The sequence below is a fragment of the Oncorhynchus keta genome, unplaced genomic scaffold (assembly GCF_023373465.1).
Source record: "Oncorhynchus keta strain PuntledgeMale-10-30-2019 unplaced genomic scaffold, Oket_V2 Un_contig_6081_pilon_pilon, whole genome shotgun sequence".
NCBI lineage: Eukaryota > Metazoa > Chordata > Actinopteri > Salmoniformes > Salmonidae > Oncorhynchus > Oncorhynchus keta.
In genome coordinates this window covers 5,508-24,991 of record NW_026288666.1, presented here as the reverse complement: position 1 = coordinate 24,991, position 19,484 = coordinate 5,508, and the positions used below count along the sequence as shown (strand labels likewise).

Sequence of the window (19,484 nt, the reverse complement as noted above, 5' to 3'; positions counted from 1 at the left end):
ACCCCTCCTGACCCAATAGCCCCTCCTGACCCAATAGCCCCCCTGACCCATTAACCCCTCCTGACCCAATAACCCCTCCTGACCCAATAACCCCTCCTAACCCAATAACCCCTCCTGACCCAATAACCCCTCCTGACCCAATAACCCCTCCTGACCCAATAGCCCCTCCTGACCCATTAACCCCTCCTGACCCAATAACCCCTCCTGACCCAATAACCCCTCCTGACCCAATAATCCCTCCTGACCCAATAACCCCTCCAGCAGGACACACCCCTCCTGACCCAATAACCCCTCCTGACCCAATAACCCCTCCTGACCCAATAACCCCTCCTGACCCAATAACCCCTCCTGACCCAATAACCCCTCCTGACCCAATAACCCCTCCTGACCCAATAACCCCTCCTGACCCAATAACCCCTCCTGACCCAATAACCCCTCCTGACCCAATAACCCCTCCTGACCCAATAACCCCTCCTGACCCAATAACACCTCCAGTTGGACACAAACAACAATATGGTTGAGACTGCTGATATCATATATATCTAAATGAATGACTTTATTTGTGAGTAAAGAACGTCTATTTCTTCTGAGTTTGACGACTCCTATCTATATAAGAGTTGAGCACAACATCTCCAGTTGTGAATATAACCTTGGTTCCATGACGAGGAGAATACATTACACAAGATAACAGAGAAAGAAAACCCCTATGTTTCTACAGACACTGTCTTATTCCTGCAGCCACATACACAATGTTTCAGTTGCAATAGCCTTCCTATTGTTGTATACATGTTAGCTGTGTTAATTCAGTGGGTCACTCTGCCAGAACGAATAACACATAAACGTGTGCTGGACCTGTGGTTACTGGCTCCAGAGTGGTAATGGTGTTGGCTAAAGGCAGATTGTCTGTGTCTGGATAGTGTATGTATAAGGTGTATTGTACCAGGTAAGATGACTGACAAGTTGACAACACATTCTCGTTTACAGCAACAATCAAAGGAAAAGTAGCAGGGAAGATGAGAGGGGTTGGATGAGTGAGCTGGGGTTGATTAGGTGGCTATATTATGGTGGAGGCGATAGAGCCCACAACAGTACGGCATTGGTTGAAGCTAGGGCTAATAGTAGGGCATTGGTTGAAGCTAGGGCTAATAATATGTCATTGGTTGAAGCTAGGGCCAATAGTATGGCATTGGTTGAAAGTAGGGCTAATAAAATAGCATTGGTTGAAGCTAGGGCGAAAAGTAGGACATTGGTTGAAGCTAGAGCATTGGTTGAAGCTAGGGCCAATAGGATTGCATTGATTGAAGCTAGGGCTAACAGTAAGGCATTTGTTGAAGCTAGGGCATTGGTTGAAGCTATGGCCAATAGAATTGCATTGGTTGAAGCTAAGGCCAATAGTAGTGCATTGGTTGAAGCTAGGGCATTGGTTGAAGCTATGGCCAATAGAATTGCATTGGTTGAAGCTAGGAGTATGGCATTGGTTGAAGCTAGGGCCAATAGTTGGGCATTCGTTGAAGGTAGGGCATTGGTTGAAGCTCGGGCTAATGGTATGGCATTGGTTGAAGCTAGGGCCAATAGTTGGGCATTGGTTGAAGCTAGGTCATTGGTTGAAGCTTGGGCCAATAGTAGGGAATTTGTTGAAGCTAGGGCTAATAGCAAGGCATTGGTTGAAGCTAGGGCAAATAATATGGCATTGGTGGAAGCTATGGCTAATAGTAGGGCATTGGTTGAAGCTAGGTCATTGGTTGAAGCTTGGGCCAATAGTAGGGAATTTGTTGAAGCTAGGGCATTGGTTGAAGCTAGGGCCAATAGAAGGACATTGGTTGAAGCTAGGGACAATAGTAGGGCATTGGTTGAAGGTAGGGCATGAGTTGAAGCTTGGGCTAATGGTATGGCATTGGTTGAAGCTAGGGCCAATAGTAGGGCATTGGTTGAAGCTAGGGCCAATAGTAAGGCATTGGTTGAAGCTAGAGCATTGGTTGAAGATAGGGCCAATAGTAGGGCATTAGTTGAAGCTAGGGCATTGGTTGAAGCTAGGGCATTGGTTGAATCTAGGGCGAATATTATGGCATTGGTTGAAGCTAGGGCCAATAGTATTGTATTGGTTGAAGCTACGACCAATAATATGTCATTGGTTGAAGCTAGGGCCAATAGTATTGTATTGGTTGAAGCTATGACCAATAATATGGCATTGGTTGAAGCTAGGGCTAATAGTATGGAATTGGTTGAAGCTAGGGCTAATAGTATGGAATTGGTTGAAGCTAGGGCCAATAATATGTCATTGGTTGAAGCTAGGGCTAATAATATGTCATTGGTTGAAGCTAGGGCTAATAATATGTCATTGGTTGAAGCTATGACCAATAATATGGCATTGGTTGAAGCTGGGGCCAATAATATGTCATTGGTTGAAGCTAGGGCTAATAATATGTCATTGGTTGAAGCTAGGGCCAATAATAAGTCATTGGTTGAAGCTGGGGCCAATAATATGGCATTGGTTGAAGCTAGGGCCAATAATAAGTCATTGGTTGAAGCTGGGGCCAATAATATGGCATTGGTTGAAGCTGGGGCCAATAATATGGCATTGGTTGAAGCTGGGGCCAATAATATGGAATTGGTTGAAGCTAGGGCCAATAATATGTCATTGGTTGAAGCTAGGGCTAATAATGTGTCATTGGTTGAAGCTAGGGCTAATAATATGTCATTGGTTGAAGCTGGGGCCAATAATATGTCATTGGTTGAAGCTCGGGCCAATAGTATGGCATTGGTTGAAGCTAGGGCTAATAGTAGGGCATTGGTTGAAGCTAGGGCCAATAGTATGGCATTGGTTGAAGCTAGGGCTAATAGTAGGGCATTGGTTGAAGCTAGGGCTAATAATATGGCATTGGTTGAAGCTATGACCAATAATATGTCAATATGTCATTGGTTGAAGCTAGGGCTAATAATATGTCATTGGTTGAAGCTATGACCAATAATATGTCATTGGTTGAAGCTAGGGCCAATAATAAGTCATTGGTTGAAGCTGGGGCCAATAATATGGCATTGGTTGAAGCTAGGGCTAATAATATGTCATTGGTTGAAGCTAGGGCCAATAATATGGCATTGGTTGAAGCTAAGGTTAATAAATAAAAATCTCCATACAATCAAATCTAATCCAATTTGACACCAATGTCAACGTGATTGGAAGCGTGATTGGAAGCACACAACAAACTCTCCACCTCTCATCATGAGCCGTCCAGTCATTACCGAGAGAAACACACCCGGTTTTTAAAATAGTAGTTATCAATTAATTGAGTTCTCAGAGTATTTACTAGGCCAACCTAACATTAGCTGAAATTCTAGATGTTGGATTAAACTGAGACTATAAAAAATTATATAATGTAACCTTTGTTTTATTAGGCAAGTCAGTTATGAATTTTATTTACAATTTCAGCCTACTGGGGAACAGTGGGATAACTGCTTTGCTCAGGGGCAGAATTACACATTTTTACCGCGTCAGCTCAGGGATTCGATCCAGCGACCTTTCAGTTTCTTGCCCAATTCTCTAACCACTAGGCTACCTGCCACCCCACAGTATGTGTCATTTATCACTCTCACATGCTAATTTACGTCCATTAAGAACCAACAATGTGCTACCTTTTCTAAAACCGAGACCAGCAACTCGGTTGCTGCACAACAGCAGCTAGCTAGTAGCAGGCTAGCAGCTGTAGCTAGCTAGTAGCAGGCTAGCAGCTGTAGCTAGCTAGCTAACACCAGTCAGATGAGAAGCAGGCTAGCTAGATATATTTATCTTTGGAAAGTTTTTCATATGGATGTAGTCAGTTTGAGAAGGTTTGAATCCTAAGCAACCTGCCTTCACATAGTTTGAAGTGCAATAGACCAACATGGCTACTGTAGTAGGTCAAAGCTGTGTGCTGGAAAAACCTTGGTTAGAGCATGGGTGGAGTAGGCATTGTGGTGCTCTAAAACCTTGGTAGAGCATGGGTGGAATAGGCATTGTGGTGCTCTAAAACCTTGGTAGAGCATGGGTGGAGTAGGCATTGTGGTGCTTAAAACCTTGGACCAATGCATACTTCCTCACATTAAAACCTTGGTTTTTTGTGGTGCTCTAAAACCTAGAGCATGGGTGGATAGGCATTGTGGTTAGCTGGGGCATGATTAAGAGACTATATACAGTAAGATAGTGTGGTTGGATGAGTTATCTGGGGATGATTAAGAGACTATATACAGTATGATAGTATGGTTTGATGAGTTAGCTGGGGATGATTAAGAGACTATATACAGTATGGTTGGATGAGTTAGCTGGGGATGATTAAGAGACTATATACAGTATGGTTGGATGAGTTAGCTGGGGATGATTAAGAGACTATATACAGTATGATAGTATGGTTGGATGAGTTAGCTGGGGATGATTAAGAGACTATATACAGTTTGGTTGGATGAGTTAGCCGGGGATGATTAAGATATTATATACAGTACCATAGTATGGTTGGATGAGTTAGCTGGGGATGATTAAGAGACTATATACAGTATGGTTGGATGAGTTAGCTGGGGATGATTAAGAGACTATATACAGTATGATAGTATGGTTGGATGAGTTAGCTGGGGATGATTAAGAGACTATATACAGTATGATAGTATGGTTGGATGAGTTAGCTGGAGATGATTAAGAGACTATATACAGTATGATAGTATGGTTGAATGAGTTAGCTGGGGATGATTAAGAGACTATATACAGATTTTGATATGGTTGGATGAGTTAGCCAGGGGATGATTATTGAGAGACTATAAGATACAGTATGATAGTATGGTTGGATGAGTTAGCTGGACATGATTATGAGACTATATACAGTATGGATGAGTATGGATAGGATGAGTTAGCTCCTAGATGATTAAGAGACTACTACAGTATGGTTGGATGAGTTAGCCAGGACACCGGCTCCTAGATAGGATGATTGAGCCAGGACACCAGCTAATAGTAAATTGAGTCAGATTTTGAATTTAGCCAGGACAACGGGTCCGGATTGGCATTGAGCCAGGACACCAGCTCCTAGATAGGATGAGTATTGAGCCAGGACACCAGATCAGGATAGGATGAGTATTGAGCCAGGACACCGGCTCCAAGATAGGATGAGTATTGAGCCAGGACACCGGCTCCTAGATAGGATGAGTATTGAGCCAGGACACCAGCTCCTAGATAGGATGAGTATTGAGCCAGGACACCGGCTCCTAGATAGGATGAGTATTGAGCCAGGACACTAGCTCCTAGATAGGATGAGTATTGAGCCAGGACACCGGCTCCTAGATAGGATGAGTATTGAGCCAGGACACCGGCTCCTAGATAGGATGAGTATTGAGCCAGGACACCGGCTCCTAGATAGGATGAGTATTGAGCCAGGACACCGGCTCCTAGATAGGATGAGTATTGAGCCAGGACACCGGCTCCTAGATAGGATGAGTATTGAGCCAGGACACCGGCTCCTAGATAGGATGAGTATTGAGCCAGGACACCGGCTCCTAGATAGGATGAGTATTGAGCCAGGACACTAGCTTCTAGATAGGATGAGTATTGAGCCAGGACACTAGCTCCTAGATAGGATGAGTATTGAGCCAGGACACCGGCTCCTTGATAGGATGAGTATTGAGCCAGGACACTAGCTTCTAGATAGGATGAGTATTGAGCCAGGACACTAGCTTCTAGATAGGATGAGTATTGAGCCAGGACACCGGCTCCTTGATAGGATGAGAATGAGCTGAGTATTGTAAGTTGAGCGTACCTTGTATCCTATGACATCTGACTCGTTGTCTTTAGACTTGACCGGCTCCCAGTTTAGAGACACGTTAGTTCCTTCCTGAATCCACATGAGGTTGGCTGGAGGCTGGACTGGAGCTGATTAGAAAGCACAGAGATCAATTAACAATACAACTAAATACAAGCACAGGGAGTTTTCATCTATTTGGTCTATTGTGGTACATTTCTGTTTCTTGCGTGCACAATAAAATATAATTTGTCTAATAGTAATCAATCAAATGTATTTATATAGCCCTTTGTACATCAGCTGATGTCTCAAAGTGCTGTACAGAAACCCAGCCAAAAACCCCAAGAAGCAAGCAATGCAGATGTAGAAGCACGGTGGCTAGGAAAAACTCCCTAGAAAGGCCAGAACCTAGGAAGAAACCTAGAGGAACCAGGCTATGAGGGGTGGCCAGTACTCTTTTGGTTGTGCCGGGTGGAGATTATAAACCTAGAGAGGAACCAGGCTATGAGGGGTGGCCAGTCCTCTTCTGGCTGTGCCGGGTGGAGATTATAACAGAACATGGCCAAGATGTTCACATATCGAATGAGAACATGTCTCCATATCAGAATCACCTTTAATTGTCAAGTACATTTACATGTACCAGGAATTTGATTTGCATATACAGATATATCAAAGAAGTGAATGTCTCTTTATACAGTATGGTTGGTATGAGGGAATGTATTTACATACAGTATGGTTGGTATGAGGGGATGTATTTACATACAGTATGGTTGGTATGAGGGAATGTATTTACATACAGTATGGTTGGTATGAGGGGATGTATTTACATACAGTATGGTTGGTATGAGGGAATGTATTTACATACAGTATGGTTGGTATGAGGGGATGTATTTACATACAGTATGGTTGGTATGAGGGAATGTATTTACATACAGTATGGTTGGTATGAGGGAATGTATTTACATACAGTATGGTTGGTATGAGGGGATGTATTTACATACAGTATGGTTGGTATGAGGGAATGTATTTACATACAGTATGGTTGGTATGAGGGAATGTATTTACATACAGTATGGTTGGTATGAGGGAATGTATTTACATACAGTATGGTTGGTATGAGGGAATGTATTTACATACAGTATGGTTGGTATGAGGGAATGTATTTACATACAGTATGGTTGGTATGAGGGAATGTATTTACATACAGTATGGTTGGTATGAGGGAATATATTTACATACAGTATGGTTGGTATGAGGGAATGTATTTACATACAGTATGGTTGGTATGAGGGAATGTATTTACATACAGTATGGTTGGTATGAGGGGATGTATTTACATACAGTATGGTTGGTATGAGGGAATGTATTTACATACAGTATGGTTGGTATGAGGGGTGTACTCACTGTCTTTCCTGGTCTGTGCAGAGCTAGGTGGGCTGGCTGGTAGTGTGTGAGTTGCTAGTGTGTGAGTTACTGTACTCACAATCTTTCTTGGTCTTGGCAGAGCTAGCTGGGCTGGCTGGTAGTGTGTGAGTTGCTAGTGTGTGAGTTACTGTACTCACGGTCTTTCCTGGTCTGTGCAGAGCTAGGTGGGCTGGCTGGTAGTGTGTGAGTTACTAGTGTGTGAGTTACTGTACTCACTGTCTTTCCTGGTCTGTGCAGAGCTAGGTGGGCTGGCTGGTAGTGTGTGAGTTACTAGTGTGTGAGTTACTGTACTCACGATCTTTCTTGGTCTTGGCAGAGCTAGGTGGGCTGGCTGGTAGTGTGTGAGTTACTGTACTCACGGTCTTTCTTGGTCTTGGCGGTGCTAGGTGGGCTGGCTGGTCGTGTGTGAGTTACTGTACTCACGGTCTTTCTTGGTCTTGGTGGTGCTAGGTGGGCTGGCTGGTAGTGTGTGAGTTACTGTACTCACGGTCTTTCCTGGTCTTGGCGGTGCTAGCGGTCGATGCAGGGCCCTGGCCGATACTGTTGAAGCCTCTGACTGTGATGAGGTACACACTGTTCCCCTCCAACCCTGTCAGCACCATAGACGTCTCGTTCCCCGCTGTCTTCTTCTTCTTCCCTGACTCCTCCTGCTCACTGTCCTTCCTGTAGCTCACCTGAGGCAAAGGAAGAGTTGGGTTCTTTCCAATGACTGTTTCCTTTATCCTCGTATTTAGTAAAGAGGTGAAATCTACAAATATTTGAGAAAATAGTACATGCACACGAACAAGAACACAAACGTGCACGAATGCACACACACACACACACACACACACACACACACACACACACACACACACACACACACACACACACACACACAGACAAACACACAGATAGGCACACACACACTCACCTCGTATCCCCGTGGTCTCCCAGGACCAGGGTTGATCTGTCTCCAAGTGACCTTAATTTCCTTAGAGGAAATGCTGGAAGCTTTCACCTCAGATGGGGCGTCCCTGGGCTCTGTGGAGGGAAACACACACACACACAGTCAACCTTAGAAACCCCAGGGAATATGGTGTCACACTATAACTGCTGCTAGCTCTTCAAACGTTATACAGAATGATGGATAGATGTGTTGAAATTGAGATATTTACACTACAGACACTAATACAGAATGATGGACAGATGTGTTGAAATTGAGATATTTACACTACAGACTCTAATATGAATAATGACGGGGATATCATTATAATGAGGGGATTATTTAAAAGGCATACTATGAACATCAATCAGTATTATATCACAGTAAACATCAAATCAGTTGTCATGACTCTCCTGTGAAGATCTGAAGGATCAGGTTACAGTGGGTCAGCTCTACAGCGCCCTAAGTGACAGGGTCAGTATTACCAGACAGCGCCCTAAGTGACAGGGTCAGTGTTACCAGACAGTGCCCTAAGTGACAGGGTCAGTGTTACCAGACAGCGCCCTAAGTGACAGGGTCAGTGTTACCAGACAGCGCCCTAAGTGACAGGGTCAGTGTTACCAGACAGCGCCCTAAGTGACAGGGTCAGTGTTACCAGACAGCGCCCTAAGTGACAGACTCAGTTTTACCAGACAGTGTTCAGACTGATAGACTCAGTGTTACCAGACAGTGTTCAGACTGATAGACTCAGTGTTACCAGACAGCGCACTATGTGACAGGGTCAGTGTTACCAGACAGCGCCCTAAGTGACAGGGTCAGTTTTACCAGACAGCGCCCTAAGTGACAGGGTCAGTGTTACCAGACAGCGCCCTAAGTGACAGGGTCAGTGTTACCAGACAGCGTCCTAAGTGACAGGGTCAGTGTTACCAGACAGCACCCTAAGTGACAGGGTCAGTGTTACCAGACAGCGCCCTAAGTGACAGGGTCAGTTTTACCAGACAGCGCCCTAAGTGACAGGGTCAGTGTTACCAGACAGCGCCCTAAGTGACAGGGTCAGTGTTATCAGACAGCGCCCTAAGTGACAGGGTCAGTGTTACCAGACAGCGCCCTAAGTGACAGACTCAGTGTTACCAGACAGTGTTCAGACTGATAGACTCAGTGTTACCAGACAGTGTTCAGACTGATAGACTCAGTGTTACCAGACAGTGTTCAGACTGATAGACTCAGTGTTACCAGACAGCGCACTATGTGACAGGGTCAGTGTTACCAGACAGCGCCCTAAGTGACAGGGTCAGTTTTACCAGACAGCGCCCTAAGTGACAGGGTCAGTGTTACCAGACAGCGCCCTAAGTGACAGGGTCAGTATTACCAGACAGCGCCCTAAGTGACAGGGTCAGTGTTACCAGACAGTGCCCTAAGTGACAGGGTCAGTGTTACCAGACAGCGCCCTAAGTGACAGGGTCAGTGTTACCAGACAGCGCCCTAAGTGACAGGGTCAGTGTTACCAGACAGCGCCCTAAGTGACAGGGTCAGTGTTACCAGACAGCGCCCTAAGTGACAGACTCAGTGTTACCAGACAGTGTTCAGACTGATAGACTCAGTGTTACCAGACAGTGTTCAGACTGATAGACTCAGTGTTACCAGACAGCGCACTATGTGACAGGGTCAGTGTTACCAGACAGCGCCCTAAGTGACAGGGTCAGTTTTACCAGACAGCGCCCTAAGTGACAGGGTCAGTGTTACCAGACAGCGCCCTAAGTGACAGGGTCAGTGTTACCAGACAGCGTCCTAAGTGACAGGGTCAGTTTTACCAGACAGCACCCTAAGTGACAGGGTCAGTGTTACCAGACAGCGCCCTAAGTGACAGGGTCAGTTTTACCAGACAGCGCCCTAAGTAACAGGGTCAGTGTTACCAGACAGCGCCCTAAGTGACAGGGTCAGTGTTATCAGACAGCGCCCTAAGTGACAGGGTCAGTGTTACCAGACAGCGCCCTAAGTGACAGACTCAGTGTTACCAGACAGTGTTCAGACTGATAGACTCAGTGTTACCAGACAGTGTTCAGACTGATAGACTCAGTGTTACCAGACAGTGTTCAGACTGATAGACTCAGTGTTACCAGACAGCGCACTATGTGACAGGGTCAGTGTTACCAGACAGCGCCCTAAGTGACAGGGTCAGTTTTACCAGACAGCGCCCTAAGTGACAGGGTCAGTGTTACCAGACAGCGCCCTAAGTGACAGGGTCAGTGTTACCAGACAGCGCCCTAAGTGACAGGGTCAGTGTTACCAGACAGCGCCCTAAGTGACAGACTCAGTGTTACCAGACAGTGTTCAGACTGATAGACTCAGTGTTACCAGACAGTGTTCAGACTGATAGACTCAGTGTTACCAGACAGTGTTCAGACTGACAGACTCAGTATTGGTGTACCAGACAGTGTTCAGACTGATAGACTCAGTGTTACCAGACAGTGTTCAGACTGATAGACTCAGTGTTACCAGATAGTGTTCAGACTGACAGACTCAGTATTGGTGTACCAGACAGTGTTCAGACTGATAGACTCAGTGTTACCAGACAGTGTTCAGACTGATAGACTCAGTGTTACCAGACAGTGTTCAGACTGATAGACTCAGTGTTACCAGACAGTGTTCAGACTGACAGGCTCAGTGTTACCAGACAGTGTTCAGACTGATAGACTCAGTGTTACCAGACAGTGTTCAGACTGACAGACTCAGTGTTACCAGACAGTGTTCAGACTGATAGACTCAGTGTTACCAGACAGTGTTCAGACTGATAGACTCAGTGTTACCAGACAGTGTTCAGACTGACAGGCTCTGTCATGACTCTCCTGGGAGGATCTGTGGGATCAGGTTACAGTGGGTCAGCTCTACAGTGCTCTTTCCTGCAGAGGGGGAGAAGGGATGGAGTTGGCCATTTTATGACGGTCGTAAATACTTTGTAGGAACTCTGCCTTTGGACTTTGCAGGAGGAGGGGAAAGAAAGTGATACATTGAAAGTGGTCATTCCAAGTGACAACCTATTCAGAGTCCTTCCATAGAGGGCTGTGTCTGCTGCTTCCTGTTATTTTCTCCAATAAACAAACTCTCTGACAGAAAAGGGCCTGTGTGGCATCAATATGAGTCAAATATTAGTTATTTCCAAATACGCCATTTCTAAAAGTACACATTTGGGTGTTTTTGGAGCCTTTGTTCATGTTTTTTTCAGGGCCCCCATACTACACAACGAGGGTAAGGAAGTGATTTGCTGTTTGAGGTATGTTTTACAAAAACTAGTGAAATCACAGAAAACGGTGTCTGGACCCTTCTATAACATACCATTTACACAGTGACTTGACCCTTCTATAACATACCATTTACACAGTGACTTGACCCTTCTATAACATACCATTTACACAGTGACTTGACCCTTCTATAACATACCATTTACACAGTGACTTGACCCTTCTATAACATACCATTTACACAGTGACTTGACCCTTCTATAACATACCATTTACACAGTGACTTGACCCTTCTATAACATACCATTTACACAGTGACTTGACCCTTCTATAACATACCATTTACACAGTGACTTGACCCTTCTATAACATACCATTTACACAGTGACTTGACCCTTCTATAACATACCATTTACACAGTGACTTGACCCTTCTATAACATACCATTTACACAGTGACTTGACCCTTCTATAACATACCATTTACACAGTGACTTGACCCTTCTATAACATACCATTTACACAGTGACTTGACCCTTCTATAACATACCATTTACACAGTGACCATTACCATTTACACAGTGACTTGACCCTTCTATAACATACCATTTACACAGTGACCCTTCTATAACATACCATTTACACAGTGACTTGACCCTTCTCTATAACATACTTGACCCTTCTATAACATACCATTTACACAGTGACTTGACCCTTCTATAACATACCATTTACACAGTGACTTGACCCTTCTATAACATAACATACCATTTACACAGTGACTTGACCCTTCTATAACATACCATTTACACAGTGACTTGACCCTTCTATAACATACCATTTACACAGTGACTTGACCCTTCTATAACATACCATTTACACAGTGACTTGACCCTTCTATAACATACCATTTACACAGTGACTTGACCCTTCTATAACATACCATTTACACAGTGACTTGACCCTTCTATAACATACCATTTACACAGTGACTTGACCCTTCTATAACATACCATTTACACAGTGACTTGACCCTTCTGACCCTTCTATAACATACCATTTACACAGTGACTTGACCCTTCTATAACATACCATTTACACAGTGACTTGACCCTTCTATAACATACCATTTACACAGTGACTTGACCCTTCTATAACATACCATTTACACAGTGACTTGACCCTTCTATAACATACCATTTACACAGTGACTTGACCCTTCTATAACATACCATTTACACAGTGACTTGACCCTTCTATAACATACCATTTACACAGTGACTTGTACTCATGGATACCAAGTGAAGCCAGACTTCCCCCCAAAAATGGACCAATAATCAAAGAAAAAAACATGTACAATTATTTATTTTTCATCTCTCTGTGTTTCAGAATTTTCTTTCAATTCGCAAGAAGCTGAATGTCATCCGAACGAGGGAAACAGCACCCCTATGTGTTTTATTTTTATTAGATTTATTTCACATTTATTTGACCAGGTAGGTAGCCTAGTTGAGAAGATGTTCTCATTTGCAACTGCGACCTGAAAAGATAAGCAAAGCAGTTTGACACATACAACAACAGAGTTACACATGGAATAAACAAACATACGATCAATAATACAGCAGAAAAATCTATATACAGCACGTGCAAATGAGGTAGGATAAGAGAGGTGAGGCAATAAATAGACGTGGTGGCAAAGTAACTACAATATAGCAATTAAACACTGGAATGGTAGGATCTGCAGAAGACGAATGTGCAAGTTGAGAAACTGGGGTGCAAAGGAGCAAGATCAATAAATAAATAAATACAGTATGAGGATGAGGAAGATTGGGTGGGCTATTTGCAGATGAGCTATGTACAGGTGCAGTGATCAGGTGCAGTGATCTGTGAGCTGCTCTGACAGCTGGTGCTTAAAGTTAGTGAGGGAGATATGAGTCTCAAGCTTCAGAGATTTTTGCAGTTCGTTCCAGTCATTGGCAGCAGAGAACTGGAAGGAGAGGCGGCCAACGTAAGAATTGGATTTGGGGGTGACCAGTGATATATACCTGCTGGAGCGCGTGCTACGAGTGGGTGCTGCTATGGTGACCAGTGAGCTGAGATAAGGCGAGGCTTTACCTAGCAGAGACTTGTAGATGACCTGGAGCCAGTGGGTTTGGCGAGAAATATGAAGCGAGGGCCAGCCAACAAGATCATACAGGTCGCAGTGGTGGGTAGTTATATGGGGCTTTGGTGACAAAACAGATGGCACTGTGATAGACTGCATCCAATTTGTTGAGTAGAGTGTTGGAAGCTATTTTGTAAATTCGATGCTAATGCAGAACGCCACAGGGTGTTTTTGTGCTCTTCAACGGAAGACAGGTCTGGAGTGAACCAAGGACTATATCTATTCCTGGTTCTACATTTCTTGATTGGAGCATGCTTATTTAAGATGGTGAGGAAGGCACTTTTAAAGAATAGCCAGGTATCCTCTACTGACGGGATGAGGTCAATGTCATTCCAGGATACCCCGGGCCAGGTCAATTAGAAAGGGCTGCTCGGAGAAGTGTTTTAGGGAGCGTTTGACAGTGATGAGGGGTGGTCGTTTGACCGCAGACCCATTACGGATGCAGGCAATGAGGCAGTGATCGCTGAGATCTTGGTTGAAAACAGCAGAGGTGTATTTGGAGGGCGAGTTAGTTTGGATGATATCTATGAGGGTGCCCGCGTTTACGGATTTGGCCAATACCCAATCAGTGTTGAGCTAACCTGAGTGAGCCAAATTGTGAATGGTCCTGGAGCACCAAAGTGTCAAGGGAAGTCAGTTTGGATTTGCATTCACACATCACATCAAAAGAAAATGTCATGACTGACAGAAAAAAAAGGAATTGTTCCATCTCATTGTGTTGTTTTCCAGTGTTTAGCGAGCTAAAATTGTCCCTTTCCTAAAGTAGCTATGGGTGGAGATAGGGATTTGGACTTGTGGTTTTACCACAAGGATAATGATTATAACAGCGATTCTGATCCAACCATTAATTCATACATTATGGCCACTTGCCTGAGAGGATGGCACATCATATTTAGCTTATATTGCATAGACTAAATCGTTTTTGGTATCTTTTATTTGTTACCAGTGGTGGAAAAAGTGCCCAGTTGTCATACTTGAGTAAAAGTAAAGATACCTTAATAGAAAATTGAAGTAAAAAGTAAAGTAAAAAGTGAAAGTCACCCAATGAAGTATGACTTGAGTAAAAGTCTAAAGGTATTTGGTTTTAAATATACTTAAGTATCAAAAGTAAATGTAATTGCAAAAATATATTTAAGGATTATATCAAAAGTAAAAGTTAAAGTACAAATAACTTAAAATTCCATATGTTAATCATACCCGAAGGCATCATTTTCTTGTTTTTGAAATTTACGGATAGCCAGGGGCACACTCCAACACTCAGACATCATTTACAAACGAAGCACGTGTGTTTAGTGAGTCCGCCAGATCAGAAGGCAGTAGGGATGACCAGAGATGCTACTTTAATAAGTGTGTGAATTGTCCTGCTAAGTATTCAAAATGTAACAAGTACTTTTGGGTGTCAGGGAAAATGTATGGAGTAAAAAGTACATTATTTTCTTTATGAATGTAATGAAGTAAATGTAAAAGTTGGCAAAAATATAAATAGTACAGTTCAGATATCCCCAAAAACTACTTCAGTAGTACTTTCAAGCATTTTTATTAAGTACTTTACACTACTGGTTGTTACTGTATTAGACTAAACAGGTGATCGAAGATGTTGTTAATGGTGCTGGAATAGTGGAGGCAGCTCCTGTTGTTGAAATGGTGCTGGAATAGTGGAGGCAGCTCCTGTTGTTGACATGGTGCTGGAATAGTGGAGGCAGCTCCTGTTGTTGAAATGGTGCTGGACTAGTGGAGGCAGCTCCTGTTGTTGACATGGTGCTGGAATAGTGGAGGCAGCTCCTGTTGTTGACATGGTGCTGGAATAGTGGAGGCAGCTCCTGTTGTTGAAATGGTGCTGGACTAGTGGAAATGGCAGCTCCTGTTGTTGACATGGTGCTGGACTAGTGAGGCAGCTCCTGTTGTTGAAATGGTGCTGGAATAGTGGAGGCAGCTCCTGTTGTTGACATGGTGCTGGAATACATGGAGGGCAGCTCCTGTTGTTGAAATGGTGCTGGACTAGTGGAGGCAGCTCCTGTTGTTGACATGGTGCTGGAATAGTGGAGGCAGCTCCTGTTGTTGACATGCTGGAATAGTGGAGGAGCCCTGTTGTTGAAATGGTGCTGGAATAGTGGAGGCAGCTCCTGTTGTTGACATGGTGCTGGAATAGTGGAGGCAGCTCCTGTTGTTGACATGGTGCTGGAATAGTGGAGGCAGCTCCTGTTGTTGAAATGGTGCTGGAATAGTGGAGGCAGCTCCTGTTGTTGACATGGTGCTGGAATAGTGGAGGCAGCTCCTGTTGTTGACATGGTGCTGGAATAGTGGAGGCAGCTCCTGTTGTTGAAATGGTGCTGGAATAGTGGAGGCAGCTCCTGTTGTTGACATGGTGCTGGAATAGTGGAGGAGCTCCTGTTGTTGACATGGTGCTGGAATAGTGGAGGCAGCTCCTGTTGTTGAAATGGTGCTGGACTAGTGGAGGCAGCTCCTGTTGTTGACATGGTGATGGAATAGTGGAGGCAGCTCCTGTTGTTGACATGGTGCTGGAATAGTGGAGGCAGCTCCTGGTTGGAATAGTGGAGGCAGCTCCTGTTGTTGAGTGGAGGATGGTGCTGGAATAGTGGAGGCAGCTCCTGTTGTTGACATGGTGCTGGAATAGTGGAGGCAGCTCCTGTTGTTGACATGGTGCTGGAATAGTGGAGGCAGCTCCTGTTGTTGACATGGTGCTGGAATAGTGGAGGCAGCTCCTGTTGTTGACATGGTGCTGGAATAGTGGAGGTGCAGCTCCTGTTGTTGACATGGTGCTGGAATAGTGGAGGCAGCTCCTGTTGTTGACATGGTGCTGGAATAGTGGAGGCAGCTCCTGTTGTTGACATGGTGCTGGAATAGTGGAGGCAGCTCCTGTTGTTGAAATGGTGCTGGAATAGTGGAGGCAGCTCCTGTTGTTGAAATGGTGCTGGAATAGTGGAGGAGCTCCTGTTGTTGACATGGTGCTGGAATAGTAGCGGCAGCTCCTGTTGTTGACATGGTGCTGGACTAGTTGAGGCAGCTCCTGTTGTTGACATGGTGCTGGAATAGTGGAGGCAGCTCCTGTTGTTGACATGGTGCTGGAATAGTAGCGGCAGCTCCTGTTGTTGACATGGTGCTGGAATAGTAGCGGCAGCTCCTGTTGTTGACATGGTGCTGGAATAGTGGAGGCAGCTCCTGTTGTTGACATGGTGCTGGAATAGTAGCGGCAGCTCCTGTTGTTGAAATGGTGCTGGAATAGTAGCGGCAGCTCCTGTTTTCTAGTAGAATTGCGGTAACTCTCTGTGGTTCTAAATCAAAGGTTGTTTATTTAACCATTTCAGAAAGATGAACTTGCTTGACCATGCTGTAGGTCATGTAACTGTTTGTTACATGGTGCTGGAATATAGCGGCAGCTCCTGTTGTTGACATGGTGCTGACTCCAGCTCCTGGACATGATGCTGGAATAGTTCTCTGGTTTTGACATGATGAAATAGCTCCTGTTGTTGACATGGTGCTGGTTGAATTTATTCTGTAACCAGTGTTTTGACATTGCTGTCTCTGCATTTAGACCTGCTGGAATAGTGGAGGCAGCTCACTGTGCTGGAATAGTAAGCTCCTGCACACGGACTAACAGGTTATATGGTGCAATAGTGGACACAATTATCATGGTGCAACACATAGGTTGAAATGGTGCAATATGACTTTTTCCAAAATCAAAGATTTAAAAGAAAATCTTGAACATGGACAGATTTTGGGTGCTTGAACCCACTGCTGTAGGTCTTAACTGGTTTGTCACTACATAAGACCTGTGGACTCCAGGTGAGGGGAGTTCCCTGGTTCAGTTCAATAAGACCTGACAACCAGGTGGTGTGGTTGAATTTATTCTGTAACCGTGTTTTCTTACTGTCTCTGCATTTAGGCCTATATATCACTGTGTCAAGGCACACGGACTAACAGGTTATAGAGCAAACAACACAATTATCACAACACATAGGTTGCAATATGACTTTTTCCAAAAGAAAAAGAAAATCTTGAACATGGACAGATTTTGGGTGGAGTGAACCCACTCGCTTCGGCTCTTACTCTCTGGTTCAGTCACTCTATAAGACCTGGACAACCAGGTGAGGGGAGTTCCCTGGTTCAGTCACTCAATAAGACCTAGACAACCAGGTGGGGGGAATTCCCTGGTTCAGTCACTCTATAAGACCTAGACAACCAACCAGGTGAGGGGAGTTCCCTGGTTCAGTCACTCTATAAGACATGGACAACCAGGTGAGGGGAGTTCCCTGGTTCAGTCACTCTATAAGACATGGACAACCAGGTGAGGGGAATTCCCTGGTTCAGTCACTCTATAAGACATGGACAACCAGGTGAGGGGAGTTCCCTGGTTCAGTCACTCTATAAGACATGGACAACCAGGTGAGGGGAGTTCCCTGGTTCAGTCACTCTATAAGACATGGACAACCAGGTGAGGGAATTCCCTGGTTCAGTCACTCTATAAGACCTAGACAACCAACCAGGTGAGGGGAGTTCCCTGGTTCAGTCACTCTATAAGACCTGGAGAACCAGGTGAGGGAGTTCCCTGGTTCAGTCACTCTATAAGACATGGACAACCAGGTGAGGGGAGTTCCCTGGTTCAGTCACTCTATAAGACCTGGAGAACCAGGTGAGGGAGTTCCCTGGTTCAGTCACTCTATAAGACATGGACAACCAGGTGAGGGAATTCCCTGGTTCAGTCACTCTATAAGACATGGAGAACCAGGTGAGGGAATTCCCTGGTTCAGTCACTCAATAAGACCTGGAGAACCAACCAGGTGAGGGGAGTTCCCTGGTTCAGTCACTCTATAAGACCTGGAGAACCAGGTGAGGGGAGTTCCCTGGTTCAGTCACTCTATAAGACCTAGACAACCAACCAGGTGAGGGGAGTTCCTTACTAATCAGTGAGCTTAATTCACCAAACAAATACAATGATTGGAGGACTAAATGTAGGAGGTCCTTCTCTTTGAATAACTGTTTTACATTTCCAAAGCCAACAAATCAACCCATTGGCTAGATGACTAAGATGTGCTCTTTTGATCTTTAGACTTCTGAGATGTGATGAGATCCTTAGATGTGTGAGTGCAAGAACTCACCTCCCTCTGCAGAGTACACAGTGACCACACCACTGAAGGGTCCGTCTCCCTTGTTGTTGTACACGCCCACTTTCACTTCGAAGGGGGTGAGGGGAGGGAAGGTCTCGTCTCTGTACTTGTATGTAGTGGAATCTGCTGATGTCACCATCTTCTCCTTCCAGCCTCGCGTACCATTGGCTCGGAATGCCACGATGTAGCCAAAGCCCTCGCCATTCTGGAACTCCTCAGACACAGGCTGGAAAACAAGGAAAGAGATACAGTTTTATTTGATTAGATATACAACCCAAATCAATGACCACAACATTGGTCATTTAAATATCTGAATACATTAATTTACATTCATAAATTAATTAATCTGTTCAAAAATCAGCCCAGCCTGCTGTAGATATTAATAATTGTATTGTATTCAAGAAAGATCCTTACAGGAGCCAATCTCGCCGCTCGTATCTTGCTTACAATATCATAATACAGACAGTTGTACCTACATCACCTTGTAACTACATCACCTTGTACCTACAGCACCTTGTAACTACATCACCTTGTAACTACATCACCTTGACCTACATCACCTTGACCTACAGCACCTTGTACCTACATCACCTTGTACATCACCTTGTAACTAGATCACCCTGTACCTACATCACCTTGTAACTAGATCACCTTGTACCTAGAGCACCTTGTACCTATATCACCTTATACCTAGATCACCTTGTACCTAGAGCACCTTGTAACTAGATCACCTTGTACCTAGAGCACCTCCTAGATCTTGAGCACCTTATACCTAGATCACCTTGTACCTACCACCTAGAGCACCTTGTACCTATCACCTTGCACCTAACTACCTATCACACTTGTAACTACAGCA

The 19,484-nt window shown here is 44.5% G+C and overlaps 1 protein-coding gene across 1 annotated transcript in view; it reads right to left on the bottom strand.

The window, feature by feature from the left end:
* The window catches only part of LOC127925684 (contactin-5-like), a gene marked incomplete at its 5' end in the record, with an annotated part of 34,475 nt that extends 15,621 nt beyond the window's left edge, over positions 1-18,854 (bottom strand). The window contains 4 exons of the mRNA XM_052510741.1: positions 5,772-5,884; positions 7,666-7,852; positions 8,092-8,201; positions 18,620-18,854. Of these exons, the coding sequence (XP_052366701.1) occupies positions 5,772-5,884; positions 7,666-7,852; positions 8,092-8,201; positions 18,620-18,854 (645 nt within the window). The remainder of the gene's footprint in view (positions 1-5,771; positions 5,885-7,665; positions 7,853-8,091; positions 8,202-18,619) is intronic.
* Positions 18,855-19,484: the final 630 nt, after the last annotated feature.